At 32.9% G+C, this 13,231-nt stretch overlaps 1 protein-coding gene across 1 annotated transcript; it reads right to left on the bottom strand.

Moving 5' to 3' along the window:
* Positions 1 to 322: 322 nt before the first annotated feature.
* LOC103981950 (splicing factor 3B subunit 6-like protein) lies at positions 323 to 972 on the bottom strand. The gene has a single exon (XM_009398725.3). It carries the CDS (start codon positions 876 to 878, stop codon positions 501 to 503), a length of 378 nt encoding a protein of 125 aa, XP_009397000.1. The 5' UTR covers positions 879 to 972; the 3' UTR covers positions 323 to 500.
* Positions 973 to 13,231: the final 12,259 nt, after the last annotated feature.

Raw genomic sequence — 13,231 nt, 5'->3', positions numbered from 1 at the left:
GACCACATAAGCATTGAGATTAAGTGCTATAATTTCGACTAAAAGATGCAAGTCTACAGAAGATGACTCATAAATCATGTTCACTAACTTAATCAACAATCTTTGAAATTCCAATTAGGATGTCAAAATATATAAACAGAATAAACTGAATCACAAAGATAATTCAAAATAAGCATGACGTATGATAAATTAAAAGTGCTTAGGCATGCAAGAACCACGATCATAAACAACATGACCATTTCAAGGTAGCTAAAGCCAAATCTCAACACGCAAAAACCAAACCAAGCAATCTAGCATAATTTAACAACCAACTTGATCATCATACACACTAAAGCAGCATTTTCTTTTGTTTTTCAAGTGAAACTACAATAAGTCATACAATTTATAGCTCAGCAGTCGAGTTCATAACAGGTCAACATACCCAAATCAGTTACCGACGACGGAAACCCAGATTTCACAAGTAGAGTAAACATATAAAAAGGTTACAGCCTTTCCAATAATTACTTATCTTTAGAGGTGGAAATGCCGTACTTCTCCTGCAAGCGGGTAATCTCGTCCTCCTTCTTCTTCTGGTCGGCCTTTTTGGCCATCTTAGCTTGCTGGTAGTAGAGGACGATGAGGTAGCGGTTGGCGACGTTGAAGCCGGAGAGGTGGTCGACGGCGGTCTTGGCGTCGTAGATGTCCTCGTAGACGACGAAGGCGGTGCCGCGAGTGTCCTTATTGGTGCCGATGCGGATCTGGCGGATGGCGCCGTACTTACCGAAGATGTCGTACATCTCCTCGCTCGAGATGTTGAAAGGCAGATTGCGCACGTACAGCACCCGATTCACCTCCGGTGGGAGTCGGGTGTTCGCCTTTCGAAGGCTAATCGTCGCCATGATTGATAGATAGATGGGTCGATCGATTCGATTCGATTCTTAGGGTTCGGGTTATGTTCCGATGGACGGGTTTATCTTCTGCGGGGACGACGGGGTCGGTGGATTCTAACTTTTTATTGGTCCAGATTACCCTTTATATAAATGGGAAATCCTTTTTCTTTACTTACTATTTAGAGCCTCCTTTTTGGGATTTAACAACTAATAACTAAGCAACAACTATTGGATATGATTTATCAAATTTATTAATTAATTTTATTTTCAAAATTTGGGATTTAACAACTATAACTAATTTCTTATATTATCTTACATTATTTTCGAGAATGTAATCAAGCCACTAATTAGGATTAGGATGCAAGGTGGAATCCTTTGTCCCTCAGTTATACTTGCTTTTACACAATGGCCTTTGCAGGTCCGTTTGAATTCTTAATATAATTTCTCTTTTGGCAAAAAAAAATATTATCTAATAAAATTATATATTTAAAGCATTTGTTTGGTGGTGTTTCGATTCGTTATACAAATTTTATCATCCTAATATGATTATAATATTAATAAGTGTATCTGATTCACCTTCGATGGAAAGTTCAATTTTATATGTTACAATTTTATATCCAAAATATTAGTCTAGTGATACTGAAAGTTAGTATACATAATTCACTTGAGGGTTTGAAACGTCACTCTACAAATCTTAAAATTATCAGTTGGGATAAAAACTTCTATTGTTGATAGCTTATGACCGAATCACATGTTTACCATTTAACATTGCTTTTAAATTTCGATTGTTAACCTCAGTCCGACTAGTGTTGCAAAACTGATACTAAGAATGAGTATAAAACCTTCTAAGCATAAAAGAGAACACATTGACATGGACTGACGTCGGTATCGTATATCCCACTCAACCTATGAGATCAACTAAACAATTACCAAAAGTCGAAAAAAGAATATACTTTAAAATTTTGAGAACTTCAATTTGATTTTGTACACTATGTCATCATATTTATTCTAAACAAATGAGAGTTTAACTCAAATATTTTGATCAAGATTATTTTAGATTAATTTGAGCAGGTATTGAGTCTTCAAGGCTTATTTAAAATTCTTAGCTTATACTTTTGACAAATGATTCATATAAAGTTTTATTAGGATAACCAAGAATAATATCATCAATATAAATTTTAATAATAAAATATTATTATTAAAATATTTAATAAATAATGTAGTGTTGATTTTACCTTTTGAAGAATTATTTTGATGTAAGAAAAAGCTAAGTCTCTCACACCAAGCCCTATGAGTTCGTTTTAACGTGTTGAGAGTCTTAGATAATTTATAAATAAGATTTAGATAAAGATTATTTTAAAATCCAAATGGTTATTCAACAAAAAAAATTCTTTCAAAATAAAACCATTAAAAATATATTTAACATCCATTTTAAATAGCTAAAATAGAGATAAGCAAGAAATATTCTTATGGCTTAAGTCTAAGCGAATGTTTCTTCATAATCTATACTTTCTTTTTAGTTAAAATATTTGATCAGTAATATAGTCTTATTTCAAACCATGACACCTTATTTATTTTTATTCTTAAAGATGTATTTAGTACTAATTCCAAAATGTTCAAATTGATTTAGTTCTTCATACATTATTGAGACCCATGAGCCATCTTTAATAGCATCATTAATACATTAAAGCTCAATTTGATATAAAAATAATATTTAAATTAATATATTTTTAAAGAAAAATGAGTTTGAATATCTTTCGATATATCTCTGATAATTAGCTCATTAAAATATGCATCTATGTACTTTCATTTATTGGATAAGTTTTCTTCGGAAGTAGATATATTCATATTACTTTAGGAAGTAAAATCATTATTCAAATTTAATTTTTCAAGTTCAAAACAATCATCATCAAAATTAATTTTCTTAATTTAAGGAGATTCATAAAAAATAATATAAATAGATTCTTGAAGATCTTTTGTTAAAAACTTTATAGACTTTAGAAATAAAAGAGTAGTAAAAATAAATACCTTTATAAGATTTAGTATCAAATTATTTAAAAGTATTCTTGTCATTCAAAATAAAATATTTACAACCAAAACCTTTAACATATGAAATGTTGACTCATAAAAGAGTCTAAGATAAATAGCACTTTATAAGGACTATGTTAACAGCTTCAGCCTAAACATATTTGAGTAAGTTATATTTATTGAGTATGGTCCTAATTATCTCTTGTAGCCTCTAATTATTTTTCTTAATAATTTTATTTTATTATAGATTTCTTGAAGTAAAGAAGTTATGGTTATACCTATTTAAGTCATAAAACTCTTAAAAATTATGGTTTTTAAATTTTTCACTATGATCACTACGAATACGTAAAATCATAAAACCTTTTTTTATTTTTAACTTATTTATAAATTTTAATAAAAATATTTAAAATAATTATTTTTATGTATCATAAAATATGTCCAAATATATTTACTATAGTCATCAATAATCACATATGCATATTTATTATCTCATGGTCTTATAATATCAATAGGTCAAAATAAGTCCATATAAATTTGTTGTAGTGGCTTAGAGGTACTTATTTGGTTTTTGTGTTTGAAGCTATTATTTATATGTTATAAATTTTATATTTAATAAATTTAATTTTAGACATTACTCTTACAAGTATTTTAGTTCTAATTTATGAAGTCAATTTCATGCTAACATATTTTAGTCTTCTGTACCAAAATCATACATCATTATTCAATGCCAAAAAGCAAGTTACATCATGAAAGTCATCGGAATCAATAGCGTAAATATTATTACTTCTTAAAACAATCAAAGATCTATTTTTATTTGGCATGTTTATAATACAAGTATGAGATTTAAATTTAACTTGATATCCTTTATCACAAAATTGACTAATGCTTACTAAGTTATATTATATTTTCAATCAAAAGAATTAATTTGTTACCAATGTTTTTGATGCCAATTATTTTTCTTTTGTTGTTATCTCCGAAAATAACATATCATTCATCTCAATTAGTAAGTTTTGAGAAGTTTATAAGATATCCAGTTATATGTCTTGAGAATTCACAATCAAGATATCATTTTTACTCCTAACTCTTATTTGGAGATATACCTACAAAAGAGTGGGGGTTGATTTAGATACTCATTTAACTTTAGTTTCTTTAGGGTTAGATTTATCTTTTTTGCCTTTTTAGCTTTATATTACTTATGATTTCCTTTTAAATTCATACTAATTTAAGATGACTATTTTTCTTAAGGGAGAATGGAGAATGAATACAGATAATGATCAAATTTATCACGAGATGTGTGCCCTTGAGATAAGTAAGGTTGCTCCCTAATAAAATTAATCACACCATATTTGATTTTATTGGAATGAAACTCAATTGCTTCTCTTTTAAAAATTTAAACTTATTTAGTTAAGATCATATCAAATGATTTAATTCAAACCTCAAATTTAATTAGAGATTACTTTAAGAATTTATTTTTCTTTTTAAGTTCAAGATGGAAGGATTTTGAGTTTTCACGTCAAAGGAATAAAAGATTTTGAGTTACATTTGTGATTAGTACTTTTTAATGTATCAAACTCATTACTAGTAAAGCATGATTTTTTTTCAATGAACTATATTTTTTAATAATCTTTCTAAATTCATTATATAGGTCATGAAATATTTCAAATAATTTTTCATACAATAAAGAAGTTTGTAAGGAATTAGTTACCTCATTGTCGAACACCATTTGTGACTTTTCAATGATTTGCTCTTTCACCTTTGTCCTATCTCCATTTGACCGTTCGTCTATTCATAAGTTTTCTTCTTCTTATTTAGGTACTTTACACATTATCTCATAGCTTGTTAATAACCTTAAGTTTTTCATGTGAAAGATTGCTTTCTCCAACTGTGGTGATCCTTGCATCTCAATTTTTTTGGAAGTCACCTAACGATCTTACTTGATAGATCATCACTAGATTCTTTTAGCATCATCATATATAAGAATCTGATTAAACTCATGTCAATTGCACAATTTAAATTATTTATTACTTTAGCATTCAAGTGAAATAATTACCTTTCAGAATCCATCCATTCTTCATAAGGTTTTGTCACTTCAAAATCATCTATGATTTTATAAGGTTTTCGAAATTTATTTTTAATAATAAATCATAAATCATGATGGTATGCTTGTAAGAAAACTCTCATTCTAATTGTTTGAGAAGTAAAATTTGTCTCACTAAACATAGAAAGACATGTGATAGAGTGACTCTCTTAATTATATAAAAATAGCATTATCTTTTTTGGATATTAATTCAAGTAAGACAATCAATATCAATTGTTTGGATCTTAATAACACTAAGATGAGAGTAAATTAGAGTTATAATAAATTCTAATTAATTTAAAATTTATTCAATAAAAACACATATCTAAAATGTGAATCAACTAAACATGGAGTGTGAGTAAGAGTTACAAGTAAGTGAATGATTATGAGTAATTAAGTAAGAGAAAGAATATAAATCGATTTATAGTACTTCAATCTTCTTGACCTGCATCACTCTCGATTTCTCTTCTCTTGAAACCCCTCAAAGCTACTGGCTTTCACTACTAATCTTGCTTCTAAAAAATAAAAGATCAATAACACTTTCTAATCTTGTTTTCTTTTTGCAAGGAGAGAATATTCATACTTACTCTTTTACAAAAGATCTCTCACCTCGTACCAATTAGTATCACAACTAAACTTAAAAGATGAAGAAAGTCAAACAATACTCAAAAGAAGAGTTATAATACTTCATAAATTTAGGAATGGATACTCCATCAAACAAATACGAGTAAGATATTTATACGCCATAAAATACTTCAAAAATAAAACTAAAAATTTAAATATCTTAAATTTTAGGATATAAATGGTACTATCGTTAACACTAGATGGTACTACTATCATAATATTTAAAACCTAGTTATAATACTAGACTCTAGCGATCATACCGACATAAAATTTAAATTCTGAGCAGTACCATCGTCATCGCCCTAGGCGATACTACCATCATCATAGATGGTACCATTGTTGGAAACATTGATAAAAACATAAACAATACTTATCGAATGAATCAAGTAATACTATCATCTCAACCTGACAGTACCTCTACCCTAGACTAGTTTAGGACACTTGTTTAGTCGAGCTCAATTTGACTTAATTTTAAATTTCATGATTTCATGATATGTTATAAAATTTTTCTTAGGCTTACAAATTAAACAATCTAAGAATGATATTTTTATTAATCAAACTAGTACACTCATAACCTACTTAAAAATATTTAACAAAAAAAAAATCTAAGGCCATCAATGTACTAATGAGTACATTCATAAAATGAGACATTGATAATGATGGTGAACATTTTAATCAAAAGATTTATTGAGGTATAATAGAAAGTTTATTATATCTTATTGTTATCAGACCTAATATTATGTTCATTTTAGGTCTTTATGCTAGATTTTAATCAAATCCCAAATAGTCCTATTTTAAGACTGCAAAAAAAAATTTAAATACTTAGAAGGAACACATTTTTTTGGATTATGATATTCAAATTTGATAATTTTGATTTGATTGCTTATACTAATGCTAACTTTATATGATGTAGAATATGATAGAAAACATACTCCTAAAAATAGTCAATTCTTAAGTCATATATTTGTTTATTGATCATCCAAAAATCAAAATTCTATCACACTATTTATGGGCTGAATATATCGCATTAAGTGTGTGTTGTGCACAGATAATTTAGATGAAATACACTTTAGAAGATTATGATTTTGCTTGAAAAATATCCTATAAAATATGATAACACAAGTATAATTTACTTGATAAAAAATCATATTCAACACTCTTAGACCAAGTATATTGATATTAAGTATCATTTTATTAGTAAATTATATTAGAAATATCGAGCTGAAAGATCAGATGTTGTGGTAATGTCAACATATTAGAGGATTTGATGATATACCAAAGGATAATATGTTGGAGGTTTGAACAAAGTGCTAATAGATTAGATAATATGTTAAAAGAGTAGACAAAATGCAAAAGTTTTGAAGATATGTGTGTTTAATTTGTTAAGGTCTTGATCAAAGTCATTTTAGGTCAATTTAAGTTGATATTGGGCTCAAACAAAGTTAACTTATCATGAAATCCATTGGGCTTGAAGTTGGGCTGAATTGGGCCCATTAGAAGATAAAAAAAGTTCCCTAAACTAGTTTGGGGTGGTGGTATTATCAAACCCAAGCAATAGTACTACCTAAGTTATTCGATAAGCACCATTTGCGCTTTGTCAAAGTTTTCGACAGTGGTACTTCATATGGCAATGGTAGTATCGCCTACGACAATAATGAATTAAAAATTTACAATGGAGAATTATTAGAGTCTAGTATTGTAATTAAGTTTCAAATATTATGACAATAGTATCACCCGATGTCAGTGGTAATTCCATCCGTATTTAAAAATTTGAGAATTTAAAATTTTGACTTTATATTTAAAGATTTTTAAAGTCTATAAATGTCCCACTCAGACTTTGTTGATAGAGTATCTATTTTTAAGTTTACGAAGTATTATAGCTCTTTCGTTTTGAGTAATATTTGATTCATCTCTCTTGAGTTTAGTTGTAATACTAAATGATAGGACGTGAGAAGTTACTTATAAAAGAGTGAGTGTGGAGGTTCTCTCCTAAGCTTATAAAAAAAAAGTTATAAAGAGTTATTGATCTTTATTCGTTTGAAGCAATATCAATAGTGAAAATCGATAGTTTTGATGGAAAAGAAGGTAACCGTTATTATTAAATATATTATTTAATAATAATGTAACCGTTCTTATTAAGATTCATAATTCATTATCATGAATTTATTCATTTATTATGGTTTAAATAATTTCAATTTTTTATTCATTATACATGAAACCGTTATTATTAAATTAAATATTTAATATCATTAAAATTCTTAATTATGGTCCAAACTTACAAATTTGAATTAATTCTTGAACGTTATGAGTTGGTGATAATAAATGTTCTTGATGGGAGAACATCTATATAAACAAAGATTTTGGTCCTTGGGCTCAACATCTCTTTGAAGCAAAAAAGATTTTCTATACCATCTAAAGTGAGAGTTTTGAGTCGAGAAGTGTCAAAGTTAAAAAAGAAACATCAGTAGAAATTCTTAACAACAATGGCTGGAGGTACGTAATTTCGTTTCCGCATCAGTTTTTATTATGTTTTTATTATATTGATTTAGAAACATATTTTGGTATCAAAGATTTCTTACATTTGATATCAGAGCTTATTGACCTCTGCCTTGATATGGAAGAGTTTTCATTTTTATGTCATAAAAATGATTTGATTTTGGTTTCTTCTTGGAAACTTCTTGATATATTTTGTTGAAAATCATGAGAAAATATTATTTTAAATATTTTTAGTCAATAAAATGCTCATATTATATATGCATATTTAGTTATATAAAATTATGCTTATGAGTCAATTTTTTATGTTTAAAATGTCTAGTGATCCATATAATCTTAATTAATTAAGAATTAATCATAACATTCTTAATTAATTAAAATTATATATAAAGTTAAAATAAGGATCACATAAGTAATTAGACATCATATTGTGACTGATTATATTTCATATAATAATTATTATCTCACAGGATTTTTTTAGTATATTTAATATAATTAATCAGGTTAAAATATCATATTATTTTCATAATTTACCCACAGGGATTATGAATTGGAATATAATTTGATAGTTTTACCATAAAGGCTATTTGAATCTATTTGAATTAAGAATTTAGCTCACTGGTAATGTTTTTGTCATGAAATCCATATTTTTTGGCATATTTTGTTGGGAAATCATGGGGGCGACATCACATGCGCAGCGGAAGAACAAGAAAACAAAATCCCCGATTCCCAAAAAGATATTCGTCATCGTACGAAGATTGGTGCGTAAAATCCACGAAACTTAAAACAGCGTATAAAGTAGGTTGTGTTACCTAGGGAGATCGTATATCCCTGTTTCCTTACAGATCCTTAGGAGAGGGTGAAGGAGGTCAAGCGTCCTCCTCTCTAGCGGTGATCCACACAGCAGGGTTGCGACGACGCTCCTCAAAAACTCCAGGCCTGATCTGAGGTGAAGAGGAAGAGGAGAATAGGAAAGGCAAGCAAAGGCTCTAGCCTATGAGGCTCTGAATCCCTCATATTTATAGAGGTCCCCTGTCAAACCCTAATGGGTCCTCCCCTAGTGGGTATTGGATCTACATCCAATAAGACAAGGGCTCCGTCGAATATCTCATATCCGAACCTCTACTCATCGCAATCCCTACCATATGTGTGTGACCCTCTAGGCCCAATATCGAGCTGGCCGTGAGTCATACCTGTCAGAACTCCTTCTAACTCAATGAATTATTATCTCTGTAATAATTCACTCGACTCATCGACTACGGACGTACTAGGCCACTACGCCGTAGTCCCCAGACGATACAGGGGAATCCAATCCATTGGACATGTCTGTCCTCAGTTACCGTGTACCTATAGTCCCTCATCCATCTAATATCCCAGAAACCGTATATCGAGCATGGTGCTATCAGACCCATACGGTTTCTACTCGAGTCTCGCTCTAATCGGATTCTCCCGGAGAACTCTTTCTCTCTTAACCCGAATGACCCTGGCCAGGGATTTGTCTGAGCAAGAACACATGAGATATTCCTCTCATGACGCCGAGAGTGGATGATCCTCTATCGACACTCAATAGCCCTCGTAAGGTCGACTACCACTCCCAATGACCAATTGTACTAGATCTGGGACAGCCAAACCTATAAGTCTGGTATCAAAGAGTGGAGCACTCATACAGGACATCCTTGGTGTCTCAAGTCTAAGGACCAGATACACCACTAGGACTACGGAATCGCTGTTTGACAATAAGGCATCATCAACCATCCAGCATTCCGTAAGCGGATCAATCAGTGAACTCATTCTCCAATGAGCACCTGTACTGTATCCCTAGTGTCCCTACACGAGCAGCTATGAGACCAGCTGCATCCATCATATGGACGGGTATACAGCACACCAGTATATCCGGTTATTACGATGTCCCTCTCGAGTAACCTATGACCGGGATCATTTAGGATATGTTTTTAAAGGTGAATCGATCTCATTATCGTGATCTCATCACGATCCGATTCCCATTGCACAAATCCAAGGACATCACAATATATGTATGCATTTATGCAATAGTTATAAAGTGATATACGCCAAAATATAATAAGCAAAAAGATTTTGTATCAAGTCACACGTGCCATCACTCACATGATTGGCTTGTTGGGCACCTATGACTAGCAATCTCCCACTTGACCTAAAGTCAATCACCTATGTGTCTGATCCCCATCAGACCCCTGTGACGCTCAAAGATAAAATGAGACAACGGCTTTATCAGTGGATCTGCAATGTTATCTTCGGATGAAACTCTTTCCACTGCTACATCTCCTCGGGTTACGATCTCTCTGATAAGTTGGAACCTCCTCAGAACACTTCTGATGAGACCCGGGTTCCCTTATTTGAGTAATCGCCCCGTTGTTGTCGTAATATAAGGAGATCGGCTCCTCGCTACCCAGCACGACTCCCAAATCTGTGATGAACTTCTTCACCCAGACTCCCTCCTTTGCTACATCTAATGCAACAATGTACTCCGCCTCTATGGTCGAGTCAGCAGTAGTATCTTACTTGGAACTCTTCCAACACACTGCTCCTCCATTCAAGGTGTACACATACCTTGAATTCGACTTGCTATCATCGACATCAGACTGAAAACTTGAGTCTGTCTAGCCTTCAACCTTAAGGCTATTACCTCCATAGTAAAAGATTCTTAGTCCTTCTTAAGTACTTAAGGATACACTTTACTGCTTTCTAGTGCTCCAAGCCTGGATCCGCCTGATACCTGCTCGTGACACTCAAAGCATGCGCTATATCAGGCCTAGTACATAGCATGACATACATGATAGACCCTATTGCTGAGGCATAAGGTATCATATCCATGTTCGCCCTTTCTTAGAATTTTCAATGCCAAACATTTTGACAATGGTTTCTAAGTACCTGGATTGGGACAAGCCAAGCATCCTTTTGGATCTATCTCTATAGATTCTAATCCCCAAGATATAGGATGCTTCCCCTAAGTCCTTCATGGAGAAGTGTCTAGATAACCAAGCATTTATTGTGGATAGCATTCCTACGTCATTCCCAATGATCAGGATGTCATCCACATATAACACAAAAAAAAAAGTGATTACGCTCCCACTTACCTTCCTATACACACAAGGCTCATCTTCGTTCTTAATGAAGTCACAAGATCTGATTGCCTCATCAAATCTTATGTTCCAACTTCGGGAAGCTGGCTTTAGTCCATAAATGGATCTAAGCAACCTACACACCTTATCTGGGCAGTTCTTGGACACGAATCCCTCAGTTGCATCATATACACCTCCTCCTCGAGGTTTCCATTGCGGAATGTGGTTTTCACATCCATATGCCAGATCTCATAATCATAGTGTGCTGCAATAGCTAATAGAATTCTGATGGATTTTAGCATTGCTACAGGTGAGAAGGTTTCGTCGTAGTCAACACCTTGCCTTTGACGATACCCCTTAGCCACTAGCCTTGCTTTATAGGTAGAGACCTTTTCATCTACTCCGATCTTTTTCTTAAAGATCCACTTGCAACCGATGGGTACAATACCTTCGGGCACATCAACTAGGTTCCAAACCTTATTGGAGTACATAGAATCTATCTCAGAATTCATGGCTTCTTGCCACTTCCCGGAGTCTATACTCATAATAGCCTCCTCGTAGGTCTGAGGATCAATATCCTCTACATACTCTCCTCTAATATGTCCCACATATCTCTTAGGAGGATGGGATACTCTATCAGACCTGCGTAAAGTTGAAACTTGTGTATTAGGTACCTGAACAGACTCGGGCTGTAGAGTGGTGCTTGAGCTTGGTTCTCCAACCTCGCTCAACTCTATCATTCTTTCACTGTCTCCGCCAAGAATGTGTTCTTTCTCAAGGAACACTACTCTCTTAGCTACAAAGACCTTTTGGTCCTCGAGATGATAGAAATAATACCCACAAGTTTCCTTGGGGTATCCCACAAATTTGCATCGCTCTGTCCTTGATTCTAACTTATCGGGGTTATATCTTTTGACGTGGGTAGGGCAGCCCCAAATCTTAACAACCTTAAGATCAGGCTTCTTCTCTTTCCATATCTCATATGGTGTAGACACTACCGACTTAGTTGGAACTCTGTTCAGAAGGTAAGCTGCGGTTTCTAGGGCATATCCCTAGAATGAGATGGGTAGGTCAGCGAAACTCATCATGGATCGTACCATATCTAATAATGTACAATTTCTCCTTTCAAAGACACCATTGAGCTGAGGTGTATAAGGAGGTGTCCATTGGGATAATATCCCATGGTCCTTGAGGAACTGAGTAAACTCTATACTTAAGTACTCACCTCTTCGATCTGATCGAAGAGTTTTGATAATCTTTCCAGTTTGGTTCTCCACCTCATTCCTATACTCTTTGAATTTCTCAAAGGCCTCGGACTTGTACTTCATTAAGTACACATATCCATACCTTGAGAAATCATCAGTAAATATAATGAAGTAGGGGTAACCTCCAATGGCATGAGTTGACATGGGTCCATATACATCACTATGTATGAGTTCCAACAACTCAGTGGCTCTCTCTCCAGTTCCACTAAATGGAGAGTTGGTCAGTTTTCCACGAAGGCAAGACTCGTAAGTTGCATATGACACATAGTCAAATGGATCTAGATATCCATCATTTAGCAACTTTTGAATCATTCCCTCATGGATATGACCTAGCCTACAATGCCATAGGTATACACTGTTCACCTCCTCTCGTTTCCTCTTAGACACTTACATTCATGATATGTGGAGTAGTGTCTTGCATAAACAAACCTTTATGTAATATTCCTCTCGTCAATCTCCCCTTAGCTTTGCTAGAATTTACAATAAATTGTAGATATGATAAGCAATATTGGTATCCAATACCAATGCACTATCACAAAAATCTAACAATTGGAGATTGATCATGAATGTACCGGAAGCTTCACCAAGCTTCTTGTTTCGCCCTTTCTGCAAGGTACTCTTTGTAGTTCCTCTTCCAGTGCCCATCTTTACCATAGTGGAAGCACTGGCCTTTGTCCTTTGCTGGGTCTTTCTTAGCAACCTTTGCTTTACCTGGTTTGCCCTTGCCCTTTCCCTTCTTAAGGGACCTTTCTGCTTTCCTTTTCTTTTTGGTCTCAT

The sequence above is a fragment of the Musa acuminata genome, chromosome BXJ3-4, assembly GCF_036884655.1.
Source record: "Musa acuminata AAA Group cultivar baxijiao chromosome BXJ3-4, Cavendish_Baxijiao_AAA, whole genome shotgun sequence".
NCBI lineage: Eukaryota > Viridiplantae > Streptophyta > Magnoliopsida > Zingiberales > Musaceae > Musa > Musa acuminata.
This window is presented reverse-complemented; position numbering and strand designations above follow the sequence as displayed.

Bases quoted from the DNA above. Each gene is read 5' to 3' on its own strand.
- LOC103981950 (XM_009398725.3), bottom strand. From the start codon at position 878: ATGGCGACGATTAGCCTTCGAAAGGCGAACACCCGACTCCCACCGGAG.